Raw genomic sequence first — 22,203 nt, 5'->3', positions numbered from 1 at the left:
GCTGGAGGATGCGATCTTCTCCTCATTTCCATCACACCCACACACCCTCACAGCCAGGGAGATCTCCCTCAGCTGAGGCGGGATCCCAGTGCTCCTGCTGCGTTCCCCTTCCCGCCACCCTACTACTGTCCGGGGGACGGAGCCAAGAGCGGGGCTGCGGGAGGCCACTCCAGCCCCTGCTGCCTGCAGCCGGGGAAGGGGTGCCCTCCATCCGGGGCCTCCGTCCCCACGGGCAAGGCCGCCGCGGCGCCGGCCAGGCCCGAGGAGTTAATGGCGGCAGGAAGCCACCCCCTCCCCGCCTGCCGCGCTCCCTCCTGCCGCCGGCCCTCCCCGTGACTCGCTTCCTCCGGCGGACGGGAACTGGGAGGAGTGAGCGGCCCCGGGCTGCCACCCCTACCCCCGCCAGCGGACCCAGCCAGCCGCCGTGCCCCGCTGCCCGCGCAGAGCCGCGGCCGCCCCCGCGGGGAGGGACGCGGCCGAGCCCCGCCGCCGGGGCGTGCCAGCGGGCGTCAGCCGCCGCGCAGCCAGCTCCCTGCGCCCAGCCGCGCCAACATGCCCGCCGTCGACAAACTCCTCCTGGAAGAGGCTTTGCAGGACAGCCCGCAGGTTAGCGGCCCGCTGCCAGGGGCGAAGTCGGGGCGGGGGGTGCAGCCGTGCCGCGGCCGCTTGCCGGGGGAGAGCCCGGTCGCCCCGCCGGTGTGACGCACCTGAGGTGGCGGCGGTGCCGATGGGCAGCCCGCTGGGTCCGGCCGGGGCGGTGGGTTGACACCTCGGGATGGCCGGGGGGCAGCCGTCCCGCCGCCGGGAGAGGGGTGTCAGCGGGCGGTGCGGGAGGGCAAGGCAGCAGGGCGAGCTCCCGACGGGCGGAGAAGTGGGTCAGGGTGACTTCGGCTGTCGGAGCCGTCGGGGAGCAGGGATGCCGTGAAGCGGGTAAACGGCACCCGGGTGGCGTCGGGGAAAGGCTTTGGTCTCCCCGTGGGCATTTGTCAGGGAAAAACAGGCCGTGTCTGCTCGAGGGGGCCTCTGGGTAAGAGGGCTGCACCCCAGCGGGGTGCGAGGAGGCCGGGGCACAGCGCCCGTTCTCCTCACCTTCCTCAGAGAAACCCCTCCTTTGGCTTTTTCCTCACGCTGTCCTGTCTTGGTGTGCGTAAGGGTTACCCTGAAGAGGCGAGGTGTGTTGGGGAAGGATAGGTGGGCATGGCTCGGTGCTCTGGCTTCCTCCGAGGTCCCTGAGGGAAAGGGAGGCTTCTGCGCTGAGTCACCTGGCCCAGGTGACAAAAGTGGGCTGAAGGAATGTCACTGCCAGCGTCCCTGCTCCGGTGAGGAGTCCCAAGGGCTGTAGTTCAGATACAGGGGCTTCCTGTGAGGGTAGATGAGGTGAGGTGGACCCGCTGAAGATGACCTCCTTCTGAAGGAGTCCAAGAAAGGAGGACAGGCGGTTGCTGCCCTTTCCTTCCCAACTGCAGGCAGGGGAGGACGTTTCTCCCCTCACTCCGGCGCTGTGCCCCATTGCTGGGAGCCATGAGGCGATGCAGCTGCAGACGTGACCCCTGAGGACTGTGGAAACCCCACAACAAAGAACATGCCATGTCGTGATGTTTTCAGGGGCCGGAAGGGTGTGAGGCCTCGAGAGCTGGGAAAGGGGGATGGAAGGAGGGGTGATTGGGTGGAAGAGAGAAGTAAGGGGAAGGGGAAAGTGTGGAAATTTCACAGAAGGGTGGGGAAGGTGCACTTGAGGACAAAGCGTGGTGCAGACAGAGATACAAAAGTAATTGGTGAAGCAGGGAAAGAAGAAGGGAAGGCAAGGTAGATCAGCACAGATCCTGCTTCCTGTAGCCCTGTGTTGTAATCCTAACTCATCTGCTGATGGATCAGGAGGAGGAATGAGTAGGTAAGCTGTGGAGCAGATTGCTGAAAGGTTTTATGGAGTCTGTCATGAGACATTTTGAAGGAAAGCTTGGACATGCACCTCTCAGGATTTAATGAGTCTTGGGGCTTATCTTGATCACCTCTTCTTAGGCCATTTTTCTGTGATTCCATGAAATCCCATTCTAGTAAGAATGATTTTCATCATCTGTTTGGTATGGTGTATATGGAATCTCCATCCTTGGAGATTTTTCAAAACTCGATGGGAGAAAGTGTTGAGTAACCTGATGTAATGTCAGAGTCAGCTCTGCATTGAATAGGAGTTTGGACAAAGTGACCTGCAGAGTTCCTTGCCAGCCTGAACTGTTCTGTATTCCAGAGTTTACCAAAATGTGCTAGATTTATTACGAGCAGTTATTAACGTTTTTAACCTCCCTGCTGCACTCTGGAGCTGAAGAACTTGACACGCAGGATAAGTGAACTCATTTACCTTTTCAGTCAACACTTCCTTCAATGATTAAAAATGTAACACTGACTGAAAGCACCTGAACAATGCACTGAATTGAATTTGGAGGTCTTCATCTTTCTTCTGACCTGAAATGAAGGCTGTTAGCATCTCCTTTGCAATTACTGGAAATACCAGGCTGTGCATAAACCCAAGTATTTGCAGGATGTTTTGGCTTGATTTGGTCATTGCTTTTTGTTCAAGTCCTACAACTTTGGGAGGGAGGGGCATTGTTTAATTTTTATAATGGCCCAGCGTTGCTAAAACCTGTTTTTTCATGCAAGGAAACAGGGGTTTGTTATTTTTTTCAGCCTTTTATATTTTTATTACTCTCTTTGTGGGGAGAGCTTTAGATTCACAGTGCAACAGGGTCCCTCTGTGAGCTGGGTGCTACAAAATCAAAGCAAAAAAGCAGTCTCTGTCCCACAGAACTTATAGCATAGCAGCTTATGGGATCATTTACTTCTGTGTAAAGTGGCCTGATTCTCCTCTACACTGTGCAGTCACTTACGGCAATGCAAAGGGATGTTAAAATGAGGATATAACCTCACTTTTTATAAACTGTGTGAAGTATGTAAATTATATGCAAGACAGAAGCGAATTAAGCCAAAGTTATTTCTTCATCAGTTTTCTGAAGCTTAATTTCTCTCTCCCCAACCATATAGTACTTTTGTCTTGATTTGTCTCCCAAGCACTGGCTCAAAAAGGCCATAAGAATTGTCTTAATTTTGAAGTGTTTGGCCACGAAATAGGAGAGAAATTTATGTGAACGGTCATGCTAAAACCAAGGGAAATACATGAAAGTAGAAATTTTTTTCCTGTGTTTCCAGAAGCCGAGATAATGGTGCTATTAATGAGGCCTTGTAAATGTTAGCTTAATATTTGGATTACTGGTTTATTTCAGCAGCATTAGCTGCTATTCCAGAATTTGTCAAAACAGCAACAACAAAAATACACACATGCTGGTATTTTGTTGTAGATTTAAAATGGTGTTCTTAAATATACAAGTTTCCAAGAATAACTTCCAAACTGCTTGAATCATTTATTGTTTTTATTATTTTTGAAGAATGTGCTAATAACTGAGGCTAAGACTTTCAGAAATTATTTCCCAGAGCAGTTCTACCTCAACCCATATTTAGACATCTGAAAAACTGAACCTGCAAAAATTCAGTAAGATTTAGGAATGTAGCTGACATTCCTGTGTTTAGAAGCCTTTTCCAGCATGCAGAAATGTGTGATTTGTAGCCTATTTCAGGCAATTTCTTTATAGCTTTTTACTCTTGGCTTGAGATTTGTCTTGATAAATGTTGTGTCAAGTTTTATCATTTTTGCCTTTCCTAGATTTATTTTTTAACCATCTTTATCCCATGTGCATTTCATGTGCTGTTGTAACACAAAATAAGGAAGGCGAGCACTGTATAGATAGAAGATAGTTTGTTGACATTAGTTTTGCTTGCTTTAATGCATCATTGGAGATAAAACTTTTAAAACGAGATATTTTTGAAAAGCAATATATTTTCAATTACTGGAATAATAGCTTAGTGTGGCAAACTCTCAAAATCATGCCACTGTCCTTGTAGGGAAGTTCTGCACAAAGGTCCTTTATAAGTTTGGGTTCTTGGTATTCATTTCATTGACTTGGCCTTCTTTCCATTCTTTGGTTTTTATGTTCTCTTTATTTGAAAACAGTACTTTGTATTACATATCTCCTTACATGCTGAGATCTCTAACTAGTTTCCCAAATGCATTGACTGCCAGTGTCTCTAAGGTAGGAAGTATTGTAGCAGCTTAGCATGTTAACAGACTGAAATGTTGAGAGCTTTAGAGCTACTCAAAGTATGGAAGTACTCCTGTGCAATGTCTAGAACAGAACCCAAGTACTGACTCCCACCCAAGTCATGTACTTTAACTGCTGAGCAATGCTTATTTCTGGCTTAGATACTTCTCGCCAGAGATGAAATGATAGTTAATCTTAGGCCAGGGTTCTTGAAGGATGCTGATTTTGAGTTTTTCAGGACAAACATAAAGTCTGGGCAATTTTGCAGAGAAGAATAAATGCCTTGGGGAAGTACACGTGCCTTCTGTTAAAGTAGTGGAGTAACTTAAAACTATCTTAAATCTTTGAAATAAATTTTCCAGATTCGAACATGGATACTTCAGGTACATTAGAGATTCCTGTAATAGGAGGATAGATAAAACGCTTGCTCTGTTGCAGGACTGACATGATTATGAAAGTACTTGAGTTCTTGCGTGCCCCTCATGTAAGCAGATGAAACTAATAAATGTCATATAAATTAGCTGTACAGATGGAAAGACATTACCAGTTAGCATCAAATAGATTGGATTTACCAAAGTTAAGACTAAGGATGGGTCATGACTTTGTTAAAGGGACAGCCTTCTCTCTTTCATTATTGTTGTGATCTAGCAAATTCTAGAGCTCTGCATTATTCCAAGATATCTTTGTTTCCCATCTCAGGAGCTGTGTCAGCAACATAATTCTTTGTTCCTGATGATTCCACCAAAACAAACCAAGGGAATTCATGTCTTTAAGATAACACAAGTCATTATGCTCTTTTTTCCCCATTTGCTGACAAGGATGAGCTAGCAGAATGGAGAAAGTACGGGGTATCTCTGAGTGGGTGTATGCTTCTCTGCCTGTTGTTGTAGATGAACACTCAGTTGTTTGGTCCAATTACGTCAGCTAGCTTTGGCAGTGGCCCTTTAAAAGTTGCTCAAGACAGTTGAGACTGAATAATACTCTGTAAATTATCTCACGGAAAGGGGTGCTTTTAATCCAGTCTGACATTAGAGAAGTGAGCAAGCAGTGGTGTTTGACCCAGAGTCCTTAACATGGTTTGGATTACTGTAGTCAGCAGGCAGATATTCAGGATTTTTTACGTTCCTGATTATCTTGGGAGGAATGTCTATTAGTTAGAGCAAGAGACTAGGAGTCAGGATTTGGCCACAGCATTTTATCACTTCGCTTCCTTATGCCTCAGCTTACCTATTCGTAATAGAAGGACTAATTTCTGTATGTTTTGAGATTCTGAATAAACAGAATCATGCAAAGTTAAAGGCTTATTATTTCTGATTGATTTGTATTTTTTGCTACCATCTATTTACAGTCATTTATGATTCTTTGTAATATTTTCACTCAGGACTAAAACCATTTGCTTTTTTTTCTTCTGTTGAAGACTCGGTCTTTGCTCAGTGTATTTGAAGAAGATGCAGGAACCCTTACTGAATATACAAACCAATTGCTTCAGGCAATGCAACGAGTCTATGGTGCTCAGGTAATTTTTCATTTGTGCTTCTTTTGTTCGATGTGGAGTAGAAGATAAATTGCTATTATGATGCTGTTATTTACATGAAAGTTGTCTGCACCTCTTGTGGTTTAAGAGGAGTTGTGGGTGTGTTCCATCTGATATCTCAGCCCCTTCCTGCCTTGATGTTCAGAAAAGTCATATGTGTGAAAAAAATCTTAACCGCTTTGTCTCCAAACAATTAATGAAAGAAAAATTGTGGTATATCCTTACCTTATGGTACATTGGAAGGCCAGTCTTGACAAAATTGCTTGCCTAAACGTAGACGCAATACACAGATAAGTATTCACGCTGACTTTAGGCATCTGACTTAGGTGCTGTGATTCACCGTTTGGAAGGAACTGTCTATGTCCATTGATTACAGAGAGAATGTACACTTTTGAGTCATACTGAAATTGAGTACCTGAAGTAGTCAGTGTGAAACATACGAGAGCAGGAGCAGAAAAAAATAACACTTTCTGAAGTGCTTACATGACCTAGATGACTAAATCCCTTTGACAGTAAAACTTGTAAATCATATCCAGTGCTTTGGAAAATATTATTGTAAATCTGAGTGATTTTCAGTGAAGCTAGGATTCCCATGTGCATAAAATTAGATATTTCAAAATACCATATCTAGGTCTTTAAAGACATACGCAGTGTCTTGTGGAACTTTTGCAAGTATTTATGTAGGTTAGATACCTGAGTTCCTTAGAAACAACAGCTTTCCTATTCTTAGACCAGTAGATCAGAGGACACAGAGAGATGAGGAGGATGGGGATATTTTGAATTTACTGGAAGACTGAATGTCTGATTTTTATCAGGAATCAGTTCAGGTATAAAACTACTGTACGTGTATGTCCATTTGGTGGGATTGCTCTTTTGGGGGACTGATAGTATGACTTGGAAGAGATATCTGCCCAGGATTTAGCTACCTACACCTGGAAGATCCAGCTTGGGAGAGCTTCAAAGTCTTCATGTCCTGGATCCTGTGCAAATGTAGAGCAATCGGAGGCTTACAGCACAGCTTAGATACTTAGAAAACAATACAGCGCTGTCATGGTTTAACCCCAGCCAGTAACTAAGCACCATGCAGCCAGCCACTCACTCGCTCTCCCCCACTAGTGGGATGGGGGAGAGAATTGGGGAAAAAACAAGTAAAACTCCTGGGCTGAGATAAGAACAGTTTAATAGAACAGAAAGGAAGAAACTAATACAGATAATAATAACAATAATAAAATGACAGTAATAATAAAAAGGATTGGCATATACAAAACAAGTGATGCACAATGTAATAGCTCACCACTTGCTGACTGATGCCCAGTTAGTTCCCGAGCAGTGATGCCCCCAGGCCAGCTCCCCCCAGTTTATATACTGGGCATGACATCACACGGTATGGAATACCCCTTTGGCCAGTCTGCGTCAGCTGTCCTGGCTGTGTCCCCTCCCAACTCCTTGTGCCCCTCCAGCCTTCTTGCTGGCTGGGCATGAGAAACTGAAGAATCCTTGACTTAGTCTAAACACTACTTGGCAACAACTGAAAACATCAGTGTGTTATCAACATTCTTCTCCTACTGAACCCAAAACATAGCACTATACCAGCTACTACTAAGAAAATTAACTATATCCCAGCCAAAACCAGGACAAGCGCGTAGCCAAGGGCTGGAGAGGTCACATGAAATCAGCACTGAAAGTCAATGATGGGCATTTTGGTAGAGCCACGGTTTAAGAGTAACAAGAGTGTGGGCATGTTGGATGGTAGAAATCTGAGACCGAAGAGCAGGTAGGATTGAAATGGATGAAAGAAGGAAATGGGAGGATAAATGCGGTTTGATTATGAAGTGTCCAGCTTACGGATAACATGTCGCTTTCCCCTGCTGATGCTTTTTAGGATGGCATTTTAGGAAGCGGTTACTCTGGCCTGTGATTCATGAAAAAATTCTTGGTCTGCTTTGGTTTGCCTCTTCCTTTTCATCTTGGTTTTTAGCCTTCTCCATTTCTGTTGCCCCGCAGTTATGACATTTCCTCTTTCTTTTCACTGCTTCAGCACATTTACCCATCTGTACCTTGCAGTAGTACTGAATCTACTTCATTTTCCCAGCACTTCTTGGCCACTTTCTTCCTGCACACTTCCTGCCTTAATTTGATCTGAATATTCAGTCACTTGTGAATATTGGATGTGTTCCTTGAAACACCTCATCAGAGTTTCATGCCATTTTGAGATGGGAGGCACATAGCAGTTGTTCGAAGTCAAGCTTTGTAAGGATGTGGAGGAGAGCACACTACACTATGACTGACTTAGGAAAATTCAGGTTTAGTGGCCAGTGTTGGCGACTTTACCAAAGACACTGGCTCAGCATTTAGTGTACTTAGTGTTGCCGCTTCTGCTATTTAATTCCTTGGGAATCACTATGTGTTGTGACTTCAGTTTGGGGTTGTGTTCTCAGAATCCAGTAGTGGCAAAAAAATGGCATTGCAGTAACAAGAAAGCATATATAGGTCATATTAATTATGTAAGTGGAAAAGAAAACTGAAACTTTTTGTGTGGTTTTTTTCCTATATAAGCTTTAAAAAGTATTGATATTTTTGCTTGAGATCTAGAAGAATACACCAAAATTGGGGCAGTATTATGATTTTTTCCTTTTATTTAAAAATTAATGGAAATATTTAATTCAGTTGTATATGGTGGTTAATTCCCAAGAGAATGGTGGTGTTGTATAGGCTAACGTTGATTTCTGACTAATTTTATTGAGCTTTGCAAATATCAAGATATCCTTTCTAGGAGCTGTTTCTGATTATTTCAAAGGAAGACGCTCTTTCTGACTGAATTCACTCTCAATTTTCGAGAGGCACAGGCCTTATTACAAAATCTTATGATTGCAGTTGCTGTAGAAAGAGAAGTGTAATGCTGAATTGCCCAATAAACATAAATGGACAGTTAAGAAAAAAACCTATGTGTAATATTTCTTTGCTGCCTAATCATAAGAGAAAATCAACTTTTGCTGATGTGTTGTTAGGAGACATGTTGTCTGGGCCTCAATAGCAGCGTATTAGGAACTACTACCAACCCTTTTCATTTCGAGAGGGAATGAGATTTAGTAGAGAGACTGTAGAAGTTGAGAGTATTGAGAAGCCAGGTTCTGAATTTGCCTTTTTATTTTCCTGACTTAAATTTTGTCTTTGCAAAGTCATTGTCATCCCCTGCTCTAATTTCCTTATCTGTAAAATAGGAATTAGTTACTGACCTACTTTGAAGCAGTGACCATAAAAATGGCTGGAATCAGTGTCATGGCAGTCAGACAAAACAGCAGTGGGTTGTACCAGTCCACAGTATTGAAAAATCAGGGTTTATGCCCCCTCAAAACAGTTATGACAGTTTAAAAAAATGTTAATCATGTTTTCTTTCTAACTAAATTCTGAACTCTTAACATTTCCCAGATGTCTCAACCATACTTTCAAGATTTTCTGGAGTAGTTTACTAGAAGTTTGGTGTTCCTTGTGATGAAAACTCAGATTTCCATGTAATTCAAACCACTGTAGTTTGTGATCAAATAACAATAGTTGATGGTTCCAAATAGATGCAGTGCAAAGTCTCAGGGGAGTAGCAATTAGTACCAACTGCATGCTGTTAATTATCCATGTGGATATATGCATATATATGTCCCAAAACACTGCTTTGTGTGCAGAGCAGCGGTAAGTTTCTAGATTGACAGCTCAAGCTGCTCTAAACAGTTGGATCAGTGCATTTGAAAGGAGTGTGAGTAAGAGCAATGTTTGCCCAGAGCTTTTTGAAACACTTAGGAAAGTAGGAATCTTTTTGAACATTCCTTTTTTTTGCCCTTTTTTAAGATACAGGTTTCTGCTAGGTGCTGGAGACCTAACTTTTCAGACTTACCTGTATATATTCAAGCAGGACTTCATTTTGCGTGCCTTTAACTTTGCTACTGACAGTAGGGCAATTGTTGGGATGGGTGCATTCATTGGGATGGGATTCAGTAAACGATGTAGATGGACCTTTGAAATGACTTGAAATTGCTTTTGTCCCAAGAGTGGAAGGAGGGATCTGCAGCATCCTATCGCAGGGCGTAGCAGTGGATATGCTGCCTAGGCACCTGGAGCCACTTGATGTGGAAGGGCCAATAACACTAGGCTACAGCTGGGTGATGTATTGCTAGCAGATTGCTTTTGGGTGCAAGACCCTCAACGCGTGACAAGCCCCTGGTTGCTGTGCAGGGTCAGGACAGTGCTCTCGCCTCTTTGAGCACCCACACCAGATGTGATGGGATCATGACTCTATTTTGCAAATGGAGTTTTTAGTGAAAAAGGGACTGCGATACTACAAGGCAGATGCAGTGTATGATGCCGTGATTAAGCAGAAGTCACAGCAACAAAATGTATGAGCTGTGCTCGAGGAGTGAGGTTTGGTTGATCTGGCAAGCCCATGTGTGTAAATATAGTGAAGCATTTTTATATGTCTTCATCAAATAAACCACATCCACGTGAGTACATATTGTACTTCCTGCTGTAGTTCTCCCATCTGTGCTGTGGTACCCTGAAGTGTACACTAAAGTAGTTATCACGTTAGTGGTCTTATAGAGGAAATCTTCCTTACAGAGTTTATTCCTGTAGTTCTTCCTCCTTGCAAGCAAGCCCTGATGCTGCATACGGCATTACTGCTGTCTGATTCCTGAGAACGTTGTGTTCATCGTTCTGGACATTTTATTACCTGAGCAATATGTAGTGCAGCAAGCAGGGATTGTTAGAAAACTTCATTTACTTACGTTGCACGCTGAGGCTCTTGCAATGGTGTATGAGGAGAGTGTGCCCAGTTTACATTCCTGACTTCCCACTGCCATAGTAAATTATTTTCAGAGCTTCCCTATCATCTCTAGTTCTTCATCATACTATAGAAATGGCTCAGCTGGGATCTTCACTTGAAACAAAATGCCATTTAGAAACTCAGTAGACTGTTGTGTGTCTACTGACTATTAGAAGGGATAAACAGTTAAGCAGGTTAGAGGAAAGTAAGATGCAGTGTTTTGTCATTGGAAAGAGGTTTCATCTCATTATTCCTGACAAATCTGTCTAGATATTAAGAGCAGTGATGACAGAAGATGAATAAAAATAAACCCATGTTGCCTTTATCAATATATCCAGAGAGAGAACAGCATGGGAATTGTGAAGTGTAATTCTGTTCAGCATCTGTGTCTCTGTGAGCAGTTGTCTTGTGATTCCAGAGTCACACAGGCGAAGCAGCAACAATCTCTGGGGCTCTACTGCCTTTTTATGTCCAGACTCTTAAGGAAACTCTTGACAATTACGGAATAGTCTTGGGTTATATGTACCACATCACCTGGGTATCAGGACAGCTTGTATCTGTCCAGGTCTATTTTAGGTAGTGCTTTATACCAGTGTTATTTCTCTCCCCGAATTCGTGATACCTCATGTCTGCATTTTTCAACAGTGCTGCTTGTTTCATCTTCCTATGTATTGACTTCACTAGGCTGTATATAACTCAGTAGATAGGTGTCAAGCTCTCTAGGGCATGCATGGATTTTCATATTTATTATGTTGCAGAGCTAACCCCAAGTGTTCAGAATTCTTAAATTAGTTCTTGCTAAACTAACAAGTAAGCACTGATACGGTTTTTCTTTTAATTGCTTTCTTTTCATGTCTGAGGGAACAACTGTGTTGCCTTTTCAAATGATAAGAGTTTTTTTCCCAAAACCTTTTGAAACAATAAAGTTTAAGTTAGCATTTTGTAAACTTTCAGTTCCACATAGAGAAGCTTCAAGAGAGCTGATAGGACAGATAGATAGGACAAACTGTCTTAGTTTAGCCCTAGGAAAAGATTTTTATAAAGTTCACTAACACCAGTTCACATAGATAAGGTAATGGAAGAGATGTCTTGAATCAAGCATTAATCTACCAGAAATGAAAAAACAACAGCTGCAGTAAATTACAGTTGTCAGCACTGACTTCTGTGAAATATCTTATATATTATTGTTCCATATTCATTGTAAGTTTGCATCATATACCTCTGCGCTTCCTGAGGTGTATTCACCATATGTTGCTAACAGAGGTAAGCAGTGCATTATCACCTGAGAACTAATGTATTTACAAAGCCATGGGAGTTGGTTTTAATACTGCCTATGAAGTTGGAGTTGTCTTTGTGCCTGGAAGCAAGTTAACATTGTGCTAAGCAGGATCTGGAGATTTGAGTACTACAAGGAGGCATAAATGTATGGATGCCTTGCTGATAGTAATTGTTTTGCAAGAAACTGAAGAGATTCTTTCCCTATTGAACCAGCCATCCTACTATAGCTGCTTTTGCTGTTTTACAGCAGAGTTTTGACTAGTGCTTTCTATTTCTTGAAGCTATTAGATGATCCTTTGCTGAACGGTTCACATTTGTGAGGACTGAATGCCATGCTGTGAATCAGCAGCAGGGCAAGCCATATGTGAGCCTGAGCTTGTAAAGTGCTGGGCAGCCTGAGCACTCTGGTGAGGCTTAGCTTCTCTCACCCTTGGGTTCATGTTTCCAAGCTATTTAATACGCAAACCTAAACCTGTAGGACTGTAACATTTACTAGATTGCTGGAGAACTCTGTTTTGTAGGAGGATGACATGCATATGTAGACAGAGCTGCGTAAAACTGTTGTATCAAGACCCGGTTCTTTCTGTGCTGTGCCTGGTTTTGAAAGTAAATGTCTTCCCTAGTTCTGAAAAGATGAGAAGGCTGCAACTGCCTCATGGACCTCCTTCAACCACCTACCTGTTGGTTTTTTTTCTCATTTATTAGGCATTAAGCTTTCCCAGATGTAAGCCAAATTTTATTATGTGTCATTCTGCACGTACATGGTGAGTGAATAAATACCTTTACCGGTATCTTGCTTGTTTACATGAAGAAGCCTTTGGCAGTTCTGTGTGCTGGTTACTTGCAGAGTTTTAAAAATGCCAGCTTTAGCTGGAGTAAGAAAGTAGCTTTGCGGAAAGCTTCATTATATTGGGATTGGAATTGGACATGCTGGAATAGCTCTCTGTCTTTAGAAGTTAATTTATAGCTCAGCTTAATCGTTTACATGCCCTCAAATCTGGAGTCTGTTAGACCACTGTCTATAGAATTATCTTTTGACTTCAGTGTATTAGCCCTCAGAGTTTGTTTTGGAAAAATACAAAAAGAGACCCTAAAAAGGGATGGACTATGTCACTGTTAAATTGTTAGTGGCATGGAGATTTTATTACAAACGGGTTACAGAAGAATCATACTCTCTTCTGATGATATGAACAGCTTGGTGAATCAAGGTGATAATGAAGAAGGTGGAATCAACCCAGAAAAATCACATGCCTTTGCTCTGGCACTGGATCAGAAAATAACAGTTGGACACTTTCTTACTGACTTATTTGAAGGCAGGGTGAGGTACTGAATTAACTTGAGAATTAAACAATGTTTTTTAATCTCTTGGGTTTTTTCATTTCTGGTAGATTAATGCTACATTCAAGACACCACTTCCGTTACCCTATCTATGTGAACTGGTGTTAGTGAACTTTATAAAAATCTTTTCCTAGGGCTAGCATGCTGTAGCATGCCAGCCAAGGTTAAAAAAAGAAAAAAAAGACAGCACATCTGTAATAATAACTGATTACTTGATACCTATTTGCATGCAGTAATTTCTTCTTTCCTTCTAGTATACTTTTTTACATTAATGCTGCAGTGATGTTTTCCCTGCTAAGTAAAATCTTCTGATGAAAGTGAATGTATTTGCGAGGCCCAGTACTGGTTAATTTTGCCTTAATTTAGAATACTTGCATTTCTGTTCAGGATTTTATTGGGTTTCTGCCTGATACATCATCTCATCAATAGCTCTCCCACTCCAGAAATGAATAATGAATTCTGAAATGTCAAAGTAATGTGGAAGAGATCTGAGCAGGCAGTCAGGATTGTATAGTAGTTTTTCTTTTCCTAGTATATACTGAATTTCAGTCACTTCAGGATAAAAGAAGTGAATGTTGCTGTATTCCATGGGAAAATGTTTTGGAAATAGATAAAACCTGTTAAAATAATTTGCCTGCATTTAGTGGATTTGTCAATTGAAGCAATGCAAATAACTTTTAAGTCTTGAGACTGATTAGTACCAGGGGAGGGGAGGGAGAAGGCTGATTAGGAAGAAATGGGAGGAGGATTAAACCAAACTTTCCCAGATTAGTGTGCTTAGCAATGCAGTATTACCACTAGGTCAGCAGAGCACTTTGCCAGTTTCCTGTTCTTTATGCATTGTGGCTGTGTTTCAGTTTGCTAGCTTAATTTGATTTGTTTACAACTGTTGGGGGTGTGTGGTGTGTGTGGGTGTGTTTGGTGGTTGTGGGTTTGTTTTTTTTTTTTTCCTAGTGATATAATGAATGATTTTGTACCTCTAAAGGGAACAGAGTCACACAGAGCTTGGGAGGGAGGATGAAGGACCCAGGATTAACTCTTCCACATGGGCAGGGATTGAGTAACAAGTTTGTTTGTAGTGTTCTGACACAAAGAACCAAACCTATAAATGAAAAATGTGACCTGCTGGCATCAATGGGATATCAGTGATGTGTGGAACTGTTGTCCCAAAATCAGCCAAAAATCCCAAAGTAAATTTTACATCAGGCCCTTCCATCAATTTGTTCTGTACCTGGAGTAGCATGCCATGAATGTCTGCTTGGGGTCTATATGTGATTATTGTCACCTGATCATATACTTGATGAAATGATGTTAACTTACACCCCTTTGAGACCCTCAGGGTTTATGTATTCCCCCATTATCCTGTCACATACTGGAGACTGCTCCTGGGGAGTGGCGATCACTGGAGGATGCTTCTTCCACACACCCCTTTGCATTGCCCATCCTCAAACTATCCCACACAGATGAGTAATGATGCTCTTTGTTACTCTTTGGATATTGGGTGAGAAAATTGATGACCAGTCTTCAAAAACCAAACTGGTAGAAGCTTTGAGGATGGCTAACACAAAGGAATAGGATGCCTTCGGTGTCAGCCCATTATTCTGAAGCTTCTTTTAGTGTTAGCAAGCTTAAGCCAGAAGCATTTATCTTCCAAATTCAGAACAGACCACACAGTTGCAGACTTTGCAGGAGTAAGCGAACCAAAACAAAAAGGGAAAAAGAGAGGAATGTTTCTAACACTCAGTTTATTTCAAAAGATTTCTCTCGCCCTGACCCAGCTGTACAACTGACAGATTGCATCACAGTTGCTGTGTGAGGACTTCATCTTCTTGCAGTTCTTACTCAGCTCTATCTTTAAGGTTGTGTTTATGAAAAAGATTGTAGGTCTGAGAACCTCTGCTTCTTTTTGTAATCTTAAATTTGTCTTTGGACTCCACCCACATGCATTCAAACAAACAAACCCTTTAATGTCATCAGTCCACACAGAAGGAGTCTCATCCTTCCTGTCATTAAGTCATTGCTTGCTAGCTCCCACTTTGAAGGTGGCAAAGTCTCTCAGGTGTTCTTACAGCCTGGGGGCAGATAGTTAAGGCTCATTCCTATCCTTGCCTGAGCCCTTAACAAGGTTTGTTAATTTATTATAAAGCACGACATCCTTTTCCATTCACTGGCTTGGGAAATACTTAAATGCCAAGTGTTTGTGTAAAGCTTTTTTGTATTAAAAACTACACGGTCTGCATAACCAACCTGCAAATCTCACATGAATCCTTGGCGTTGTTACTGAGTGTAATGCTCATTACTAATTGATCTGAGACAAGAAACAAGAATAATCCATCACTGTGAGATGAGAATAGTCATGGGGTGCACATGATCTGAGTTTGGACCCAGATTAACTCGGTTCTGAGCCCTTGTTTGTACCTTGGAAGGCCTCTGCTCTCCCATCTCCAGCTATCTATGAGTATTACCACCATAGTGTTTTAAGTTGGTCAGAACTAGCTCACCCATCTTTTTCTGCTCTATGTTCACATACAGCTGCTGTTACCTAGGCTGTGGCTATGTCTCTTTGTTCTTTCTGAGCACTTGGGCATACTTAAGACTCTGGCTAAGTGTTTGGGCCTTGCTGTCCATATTAACCTCCTTCCTGGCATGCCAAGGTGGTGCAGAAGCACCAGGCTGTAATGCAGTATGTCAGAGGTGGCATCAGGCCAAAGTAAAGGGTGTTTCAGAATCTCTGGCCCAGATAGTTAACTGTGCCATGTTCTGCATGCTCAGGATGACAAGGGAGAACAAGAGAGCACACAAACTCTGTCCCAGTTTTAATAGTTTTCTGTACCAGCCCCAGCATAAAGAGTGCTATTAAAGCAGTTCAGAGACTGCTCTGAGTTTTACAAACTCTCTATGGCCTTATGTATTTGGAGAGAGGAATAGATTATGTTAAGGCTTAAAATGAAATTAAACTAGTTTTCTGCATTACTGAGGAAGAGAAGGATTTGACAGGGGTTAAGACAGATCCCAGTTCCCCCCTTCTCCTTTTTTCTTTTATTCCAGTTTTAAGTCATTGTTAACAAATCAGGAACAGAGGAGTTGATACACTTGTTAGGAATACATTAGCATACAGAGTAAAGACTGACATATCCAAATGCTTGTCTGTTTTTTTCCAGCTGTCAAGTAAAATTATACAACCTCCCTACAAGTCTTGCTTTGCTTAAGCACGTCTTAAGGATGTGTGTACCTTCATTGGCCAGTTTAGCCATGAGAAACAGAATTATGTGCTGTTTTGTACTCCTGTATCAACTTAAAGCACTGTAATTGCATCAGTGCCTTCCCTGAGCATGAATGCATTATATAAAGGCACATCTACTGGTTCTATTTATTGCTGTAGATTTGGGGGAAAGATGATTAACCAATATGAAACATTCTTATGCTGGTGTGGCAGCTTATCTGTTTGAGGTTGTTCTAGTTTTGTTATTTTGGGGGGTGGGAGGGAAACCAAAACTAAACCCCAAATCCTACCTGTATTCAAAGTAGTTAAACAAACTGTGTGTTGATTAGGTCTGAAGTGTACCTGTTATTACTGCTTCTCTATGCGAGTATTTTGGGACTGGTTGTTTACATACAACTGAATGTTTGTGTAAGTAGTTGCAGATTCAGTCAAGAAGCTGGTAACAAAGTAGTAGTAACAGAAGAGCTAAAGACCTTTCATTATTTCTATTAACATGTCAATTTTGTTTGTAGAATGAAATGTGTCTTGCCACGCAACAGCTTTCGAAGCAGCTCCTTGCCTATGAAAAGCAGGTATGTTCAACATATGCTTTTGATTTCTTTGTGAAGAAGGCTGTGTAAACAGTGTGGTTTCCAGAAGTGCTTAGGGCATTGGCTTTACTTGGTTTCATGTGAAGGCTGTTGTAAAACTCCCCAGTGTGTTCAAGGGAGTTAGGTCACTTCTGAGAATCTTAAAAAAAAAAAAAAAAAAAAAAAAAAAAAAAAAGTGCAAAATATGAGTTGTTAAATTCATGAAGATGCAAACCAGTTTGTTCCTATTGTACGACTATGACTTTAAAAGTAGTATAATAAGCATTAATTATATGTTGTCCAATACCCATTCATTTAAAACAAGAGGAGCAGAGTAAAAGAGTATGTATTAATGAGTTACTGTTTTTCCATTTAGTTTTATCATTTATTGCATTTTGTAGGAGTATTCATTACCTTTGTAGTGAAACACGTTGTATTTTATACTCACCTTTATTGATTTACAGACCAAATGTGTGTTTCTATTTTCAGCATTTTGCCTTAGGTAAAGGAGATGAAGAAGTGATATCCACCCTTCATTACTTTTCAAAAGTTGTGGATGAGGTAATTTGAATTGCCAATATTCTATTTTTACAATATGGAATATTGGTAATTTTTCTTTTTGTCTTTGTTCTTTTGATTCTGAGCCTTTCCACTAAAGGCTAGATTGTGCCTGGGTTTTAGAGAATCATTTATTGGGTGAAAAGTAGTATAATATCACCCCTTCATAATGGTTAGAGCTGTTTCTGTGGCTTCGTCCCACATGCTGTCCTTAGAGCAAAGCTGAACTTCCTAAACAAGGGAATTAGAAAAGAGAGTAAACCAGCCCATTTTTTAATTTAATTCCATTCAAAAATGACATTTACATTTTTAAGCTTTAAACACTGCAATTTGAGCCAAAACCTGCCAGGGATGAATGCAGGGCAGCTGTGAATTAGTAAAGTTGCGGTTTAGTTGCTGTGACACCACGCAGAATTCAGAGATGTCTGAAGGAGGCTGCAGAAATGCCTGCTGAAGGCAGGTTAGGTGCTACAGCTGTGTGCACTGAACACTTCTACTCTCTGTAGGTTGTTGCTGAGTACTGAGTCTTTCTAAATACTTTTGTTAGACCCGCCCATATAACTTTTCAATATAATCTTAGTATCTAGGTCCTTATTGCTTAAGTATCATTTGTCACATCACTCTTTCTGTTGTGAGCAGGGCTGTGCCATCAGAAAAGTGTTGTTGTTCTTGTTAGTCTACTTTCAACTTTTGTTAAGAAGGCAAAAGGCTGTATTGAGGTCTACTTTTTGGGAGAGGAGAGGAGATAGGAGGGTTGTGGGGCAAAAAATAAGTTAAGATTTTGAGAGCCCATGGATAACTCTAACAATACAATGAGAGGAATCCCAGAGGTTAACTTTTCCCTTAGGCTTCTCCCGCTGCGGGTCTGCTCTCAGGGGATACTTGAAAGGAGCATTTATTGTCACAGTCTTGTACTCATCTATGTAAACTACAAATAAATCAAAACAAGAACTTTCTCCTTCCCAGGTACAAGAGAACCATCCCATTTGGGAGCAGGAAGCTGAGAGCCTCTCTGTTTGGTTCTGTGGGTCACGTTTTCCCTCACAAGAACTTGCTCCATTCCTCAGCCTCCTTTTCTGTGTGTTAGCTACCCCCTGTACCTGTTTCTCAGTTGTCTGTTCTACAGGCGTTGAATTATCCTGGTTTAGTTTTGTATTGTCTAGTGGGAAATAGTGACTTCACCTTCACCTGCATATCCCTGCTTAAGAGGCCTCCAGGATACCGTGCAAGTGGGCAGAATGTCATGTCAGCGTGTAAGCACTCAAGCAGTGTGATTGATAGTTGTCCTACCTGAACCCATCTAATATTCTTAGCGTGCCACTGCTGACACAAGAGCCTTGCCTTTGTCCTAAACAGTGTCACACAAGTGCTTTAAAATATGTCTCTACGTGCTGAATTTTAGAGAAACACTTACAAAAACAGGAATGGGAAACTGCTCCAAAGGTAGAGTATTTGAATGGGACCTTTCATTGTGTTTGCCCCCTGTTGTGATTGTGTCCTGGGTAACCCTCATAAATGGAAAGAGATTCTAGTCATGGTGGTGGGACTGTAACCCTGTGGCGTAGAGACTAACAAAAACTGGTTACTAAAGGCTAATGACAGATTAAATCCTGTTGGCTTAAGCATTAGCATTAATGGTCAAGTGAACTACCCTAATACGGTATGTGGGAACTGAAAAGTTCTTGGATCCGTGGAAAACACCAGGCAGGAATTAAGCATTTAGGGGAAAATCCCCCTCTGTCTCACGTATCTTGAGATAATGTATTTTAAACACTGAAGTATATTGAAGTACATAATACCCTTTTTTTGTCTGCTGGGCACAAATGCAGGTGTGCTTCTTCAACAGCTGTAGAGTGCTGTTATTTTTATTTTTTTTTATTTACGCTGTGTCTTACAGGATTCCTCCATTCTCTGTTTCAGCTCAATATTCTTCATTCTGAACTGGCAAAACAGCTTGCAGATACAATGGTTCTACCAATAATACAATTTCGGGAAAAGGATCTCACAGGTAAATTTTAAGTTTTAATTTTCCTCATGTGTTCCTTCTTGCTTATTTCATAATAAACTGAGACATAATGTCATGTAACAATTTGTTCTTTGATGATTCACAGGAAAGTTTTTTTGTGGGATTTTTTTTCTGCTACAGAATTTCATTGACAGGTGCTTGCTTTTACTTGGACTTAAATAGTACAAGTTCACCACATAACGTTTTATGCACCATATGGTGCAAGTTTGAAAATACACAGCTTTGTTGGATCACTCTGCTTTTACACTAGTGTAATTTTACTGAAGTAATTGATGTTATAATGGCCTAAAGAAGGAAAATTTAGCAGTGAATCTGGCTTGCAAACAGTATTTATCCCACTTCAGAAGTTTGGGTTTGTTTGAAAAGCACAAGCAAGAATGCTTTTTTAACTCCAGAGTATAGTGTATTCCCTCCCTTTCAATGAATCAGTCCTCTTTAAATCCTTGCCATCCAAGGGTAGTTCAAAGTAACCTGATTGCACAAACTTGGGAATTCATTACTTAATCAGCAGAGCAATAATGCAAACATTTGGTGTCATTTCAAAAGAAAGAAGTTCATATTCAAGGTCAAGGACACTCTAACCTACTCATGCAACAGAAACATGAGTTTTACTGCAGCCTTTTTTTTTTTTTTTTTTTTAAAAAAGCCCACTTCTCAACTCACTAAGCTCAGTCCTGTTTATGTACTTTTTAAAGACATCATTTTGATGGGACACAAAACAACTACAGCAAAATAGTGACTAGTTAAGTAAAATAGTTCCTTATATCATAGCATCTCATTTGAAATTGTGAAGACATCACTGGATGTCTTGTTTATAATATAATGTCAAATATAAAGCAGTATTTGAATGGTAAGATCTTGGTTCTATAAACAGTTTCCCACCTCTTTAATGTGGCTTCACTGGTACAGTGATTGTGCTCCCATCTTTACGGATTCTGCACTCTGGTTCGTAAAAGAAGGCATAAAAGGAAAATGCAAGTGAAGCCTGCAACCAAAGCCTGAGCTGCTTCATGACAAAAAATGAAAGTTTCTTCAGCTTCCCTGGATGTCAAAATCTTTTTTGTTCTATCCATTCATCCATCACAACATCCATTTTTCTCTGGCCCAGTCTGTAGAACAACATTTTTAGTAGACGCCTGGCCACATTGAAATTTCATCATAGGATTAAACGAGGAAGATTAACTGTGTTCTTGTTTTTACTTTTGATCTTGTTACGTGTATGTATTGAATACTGTAGAAACCTCTAGGTACAAGTTAGTCACACCTGGGAAGAATTGCAGTCTTTCTACATTCGAGTCACAAGGAAGTGTTCTAGGGAGAAAAAGGTGGCATGAAGCTGATTAATGTGTAGGTTGTTACAAATAATCAGAGACCATGATGACATCGTACAATTTCCCCTTATTCTTTTTGCAGTTGCATAATATCTGTTTCTGTGAACGTGCATTCTCTGTAGCTTTTTGAGAAGGGTTTTGCCGGTTGCAGCATACATTGGTATGGACACTGAGAGTAGCTTGTACCCAACGCTTGTGAAAGTTGAGTTGCCTGTTTACTTTCTCTTCCTTCTACCTGCATCAGAAACTCATAGCCAGTGTTTGTTACATAAGCATCATAGCCAGCAGTCAGATGTGTTAGATACATATTTCTTTTCACAGAGGAACTTTGCAAAAAATGTTCCACGTTGATGAAGATTCATATACAGGAAAGGGGCTTAGTTCATATGTCTCTGGGACTCAGATATCACATAAGCGTTGTCAGGAAATTGTTCAGAACTGCCCATCTTTTATGATAGTGGTGGGCCTTTTGTCATAACAAGCATACTTAAATGGTGCTTCTTTGGGTAGATTACACTGGCAGATAAGGAATCTTCTTCATAGTGATAACTTCCTCAATCAAGTAAACTCGCTCAACTCTTAATTTGCTATCTGCCTGTTCATTTCTCTAGCAGCTGATCTGGTTTATCATTTTCAAGACAGGCACAACTTATGCATCTCTGCTTTGAAAGGATTGGAGTGACTTAGGCATTAAATGTGCCATGAATGGTCTCAGTTGAACAAAGTGTTTACAGCTGTTTTTACTTTGAATATTTAATTTCTCTTTTCCAGAAGTAAGCACGTTGAAGGATCTTTTTGGCCTGGCTAGCAATGGTATGTTTCCATGTTTTTTTTTGTTTCTAATGGTGTGCACCTATTATATCACAGAAGACATTTTTAATCTACGCACACACACATCACATTTCTAAAAAAAATAATATTCCTTGTCTACAGAACATGACGTGTCCATGGCAAAGTATAGCAGGTTACCGAAAAGGAAAGAAAATGAAAAGGTAACATACGTGAAAGGGAAAAGGAAAAGTTTTCATCAGCTGTTCTGTCTGCATCATTGTTCACTTATGAACTTTGGAGAGTTCATCAGTTAAATTCACAGTAGCTCAAGAGTACTTGTGATTTCGTTTCCAAGCAGACACAAAGCTTTTAAACATCAATTCAGCAAAGTTACACCTGTTTTCTGCAAGTTAGGCAAGTGATCAAGTATTGTGCTGAACTAGAGCCCTTCAGATCCAGGGGAGCTCTTCACACAGTGGCAATCCAAAAGGCTATAAATAGATTTGTATAGGCCTACTGTTGTACGGCTGATGTGATGATGCTGTATCACTGGGTACAATTCATTGTGAACTGTCATGAAGCCTTGTGTCTGCTGTTTATAAAGCATTCCATTTTTT

The 22,203-nt window shown here is 41.3% G+C and overlaps 1 protein-coding gene across 4 annotated transcripts in view; it reads left to right on the top strand.

Annotated features, from left to right (window-relative positions):
* Nucleotides 1–362: 362 nt before the first annotated feature.
* Nucleotides 363–22,203, top strand: part of APPL2 (adaptor protein, phosphotyrosine interacting with PH domain and leucine zipper 2) — a 38,487-nt gene continuing 16,646 nt past the window's right edge. The window contains exons 1-7 of one of the 4 annotated variants that reach the window (XR_008235797.1): nt 363–606; nt 5,566–5,664; nt 16,844–16,903; nt 17,390–17,461; nt 19,379–19,466; nt 21,587–21,628; nt 21,749–21,807. Coding sequence is in view for 3 of the 4 variants with exons in the window: in XM_052790903.1 (XP_052646863.1) it covers nt 553–606; nt 5,566–5,664; nt 16,844–16,903; nt 17,390–17,461; nt 19,379–19,466; nt 21,587–21,628; nt 21,749–21,807 (474 nt within the window). In the remaining variant the exon portion in view is untranslated. Of the gene's footprint in view, nt 607–5,565; nt 5,665–16,843; nt 16,904–17,389; nt 17,462–18,619; nt 18,712–19,378; nt 19,467–21,586; nt 21,629–21,748; nt 21,808–22,203 lie in introns of those variants that run through there. The other 3 variants (XM_052790903.1, XM_052790902.1, XM_052790904.1) reach the window with 3 other exon arrangements.

The sequence above is a fragment of the Harpia harpyja genome, chromosome 6, assembly GCF_026419915.1.
Source record: "Harpia harpyja isolate bHarHar1 chromosome 6, bHarHar1 primary haplotype, whole genome shotgun sequence".
In the NCBI taxonomy this organism is placed as follows: domain Eukaryota; kingdom Metazoa; phylum Chordata; class Aves; order Accipitriformes; family Accipitridae; genus Harpia; species Harpia harpyja.
Note: the sequence above shows the minus strand (reverse complement) of the source record. Positions and strands in the feature narration are given on the sequence as shown.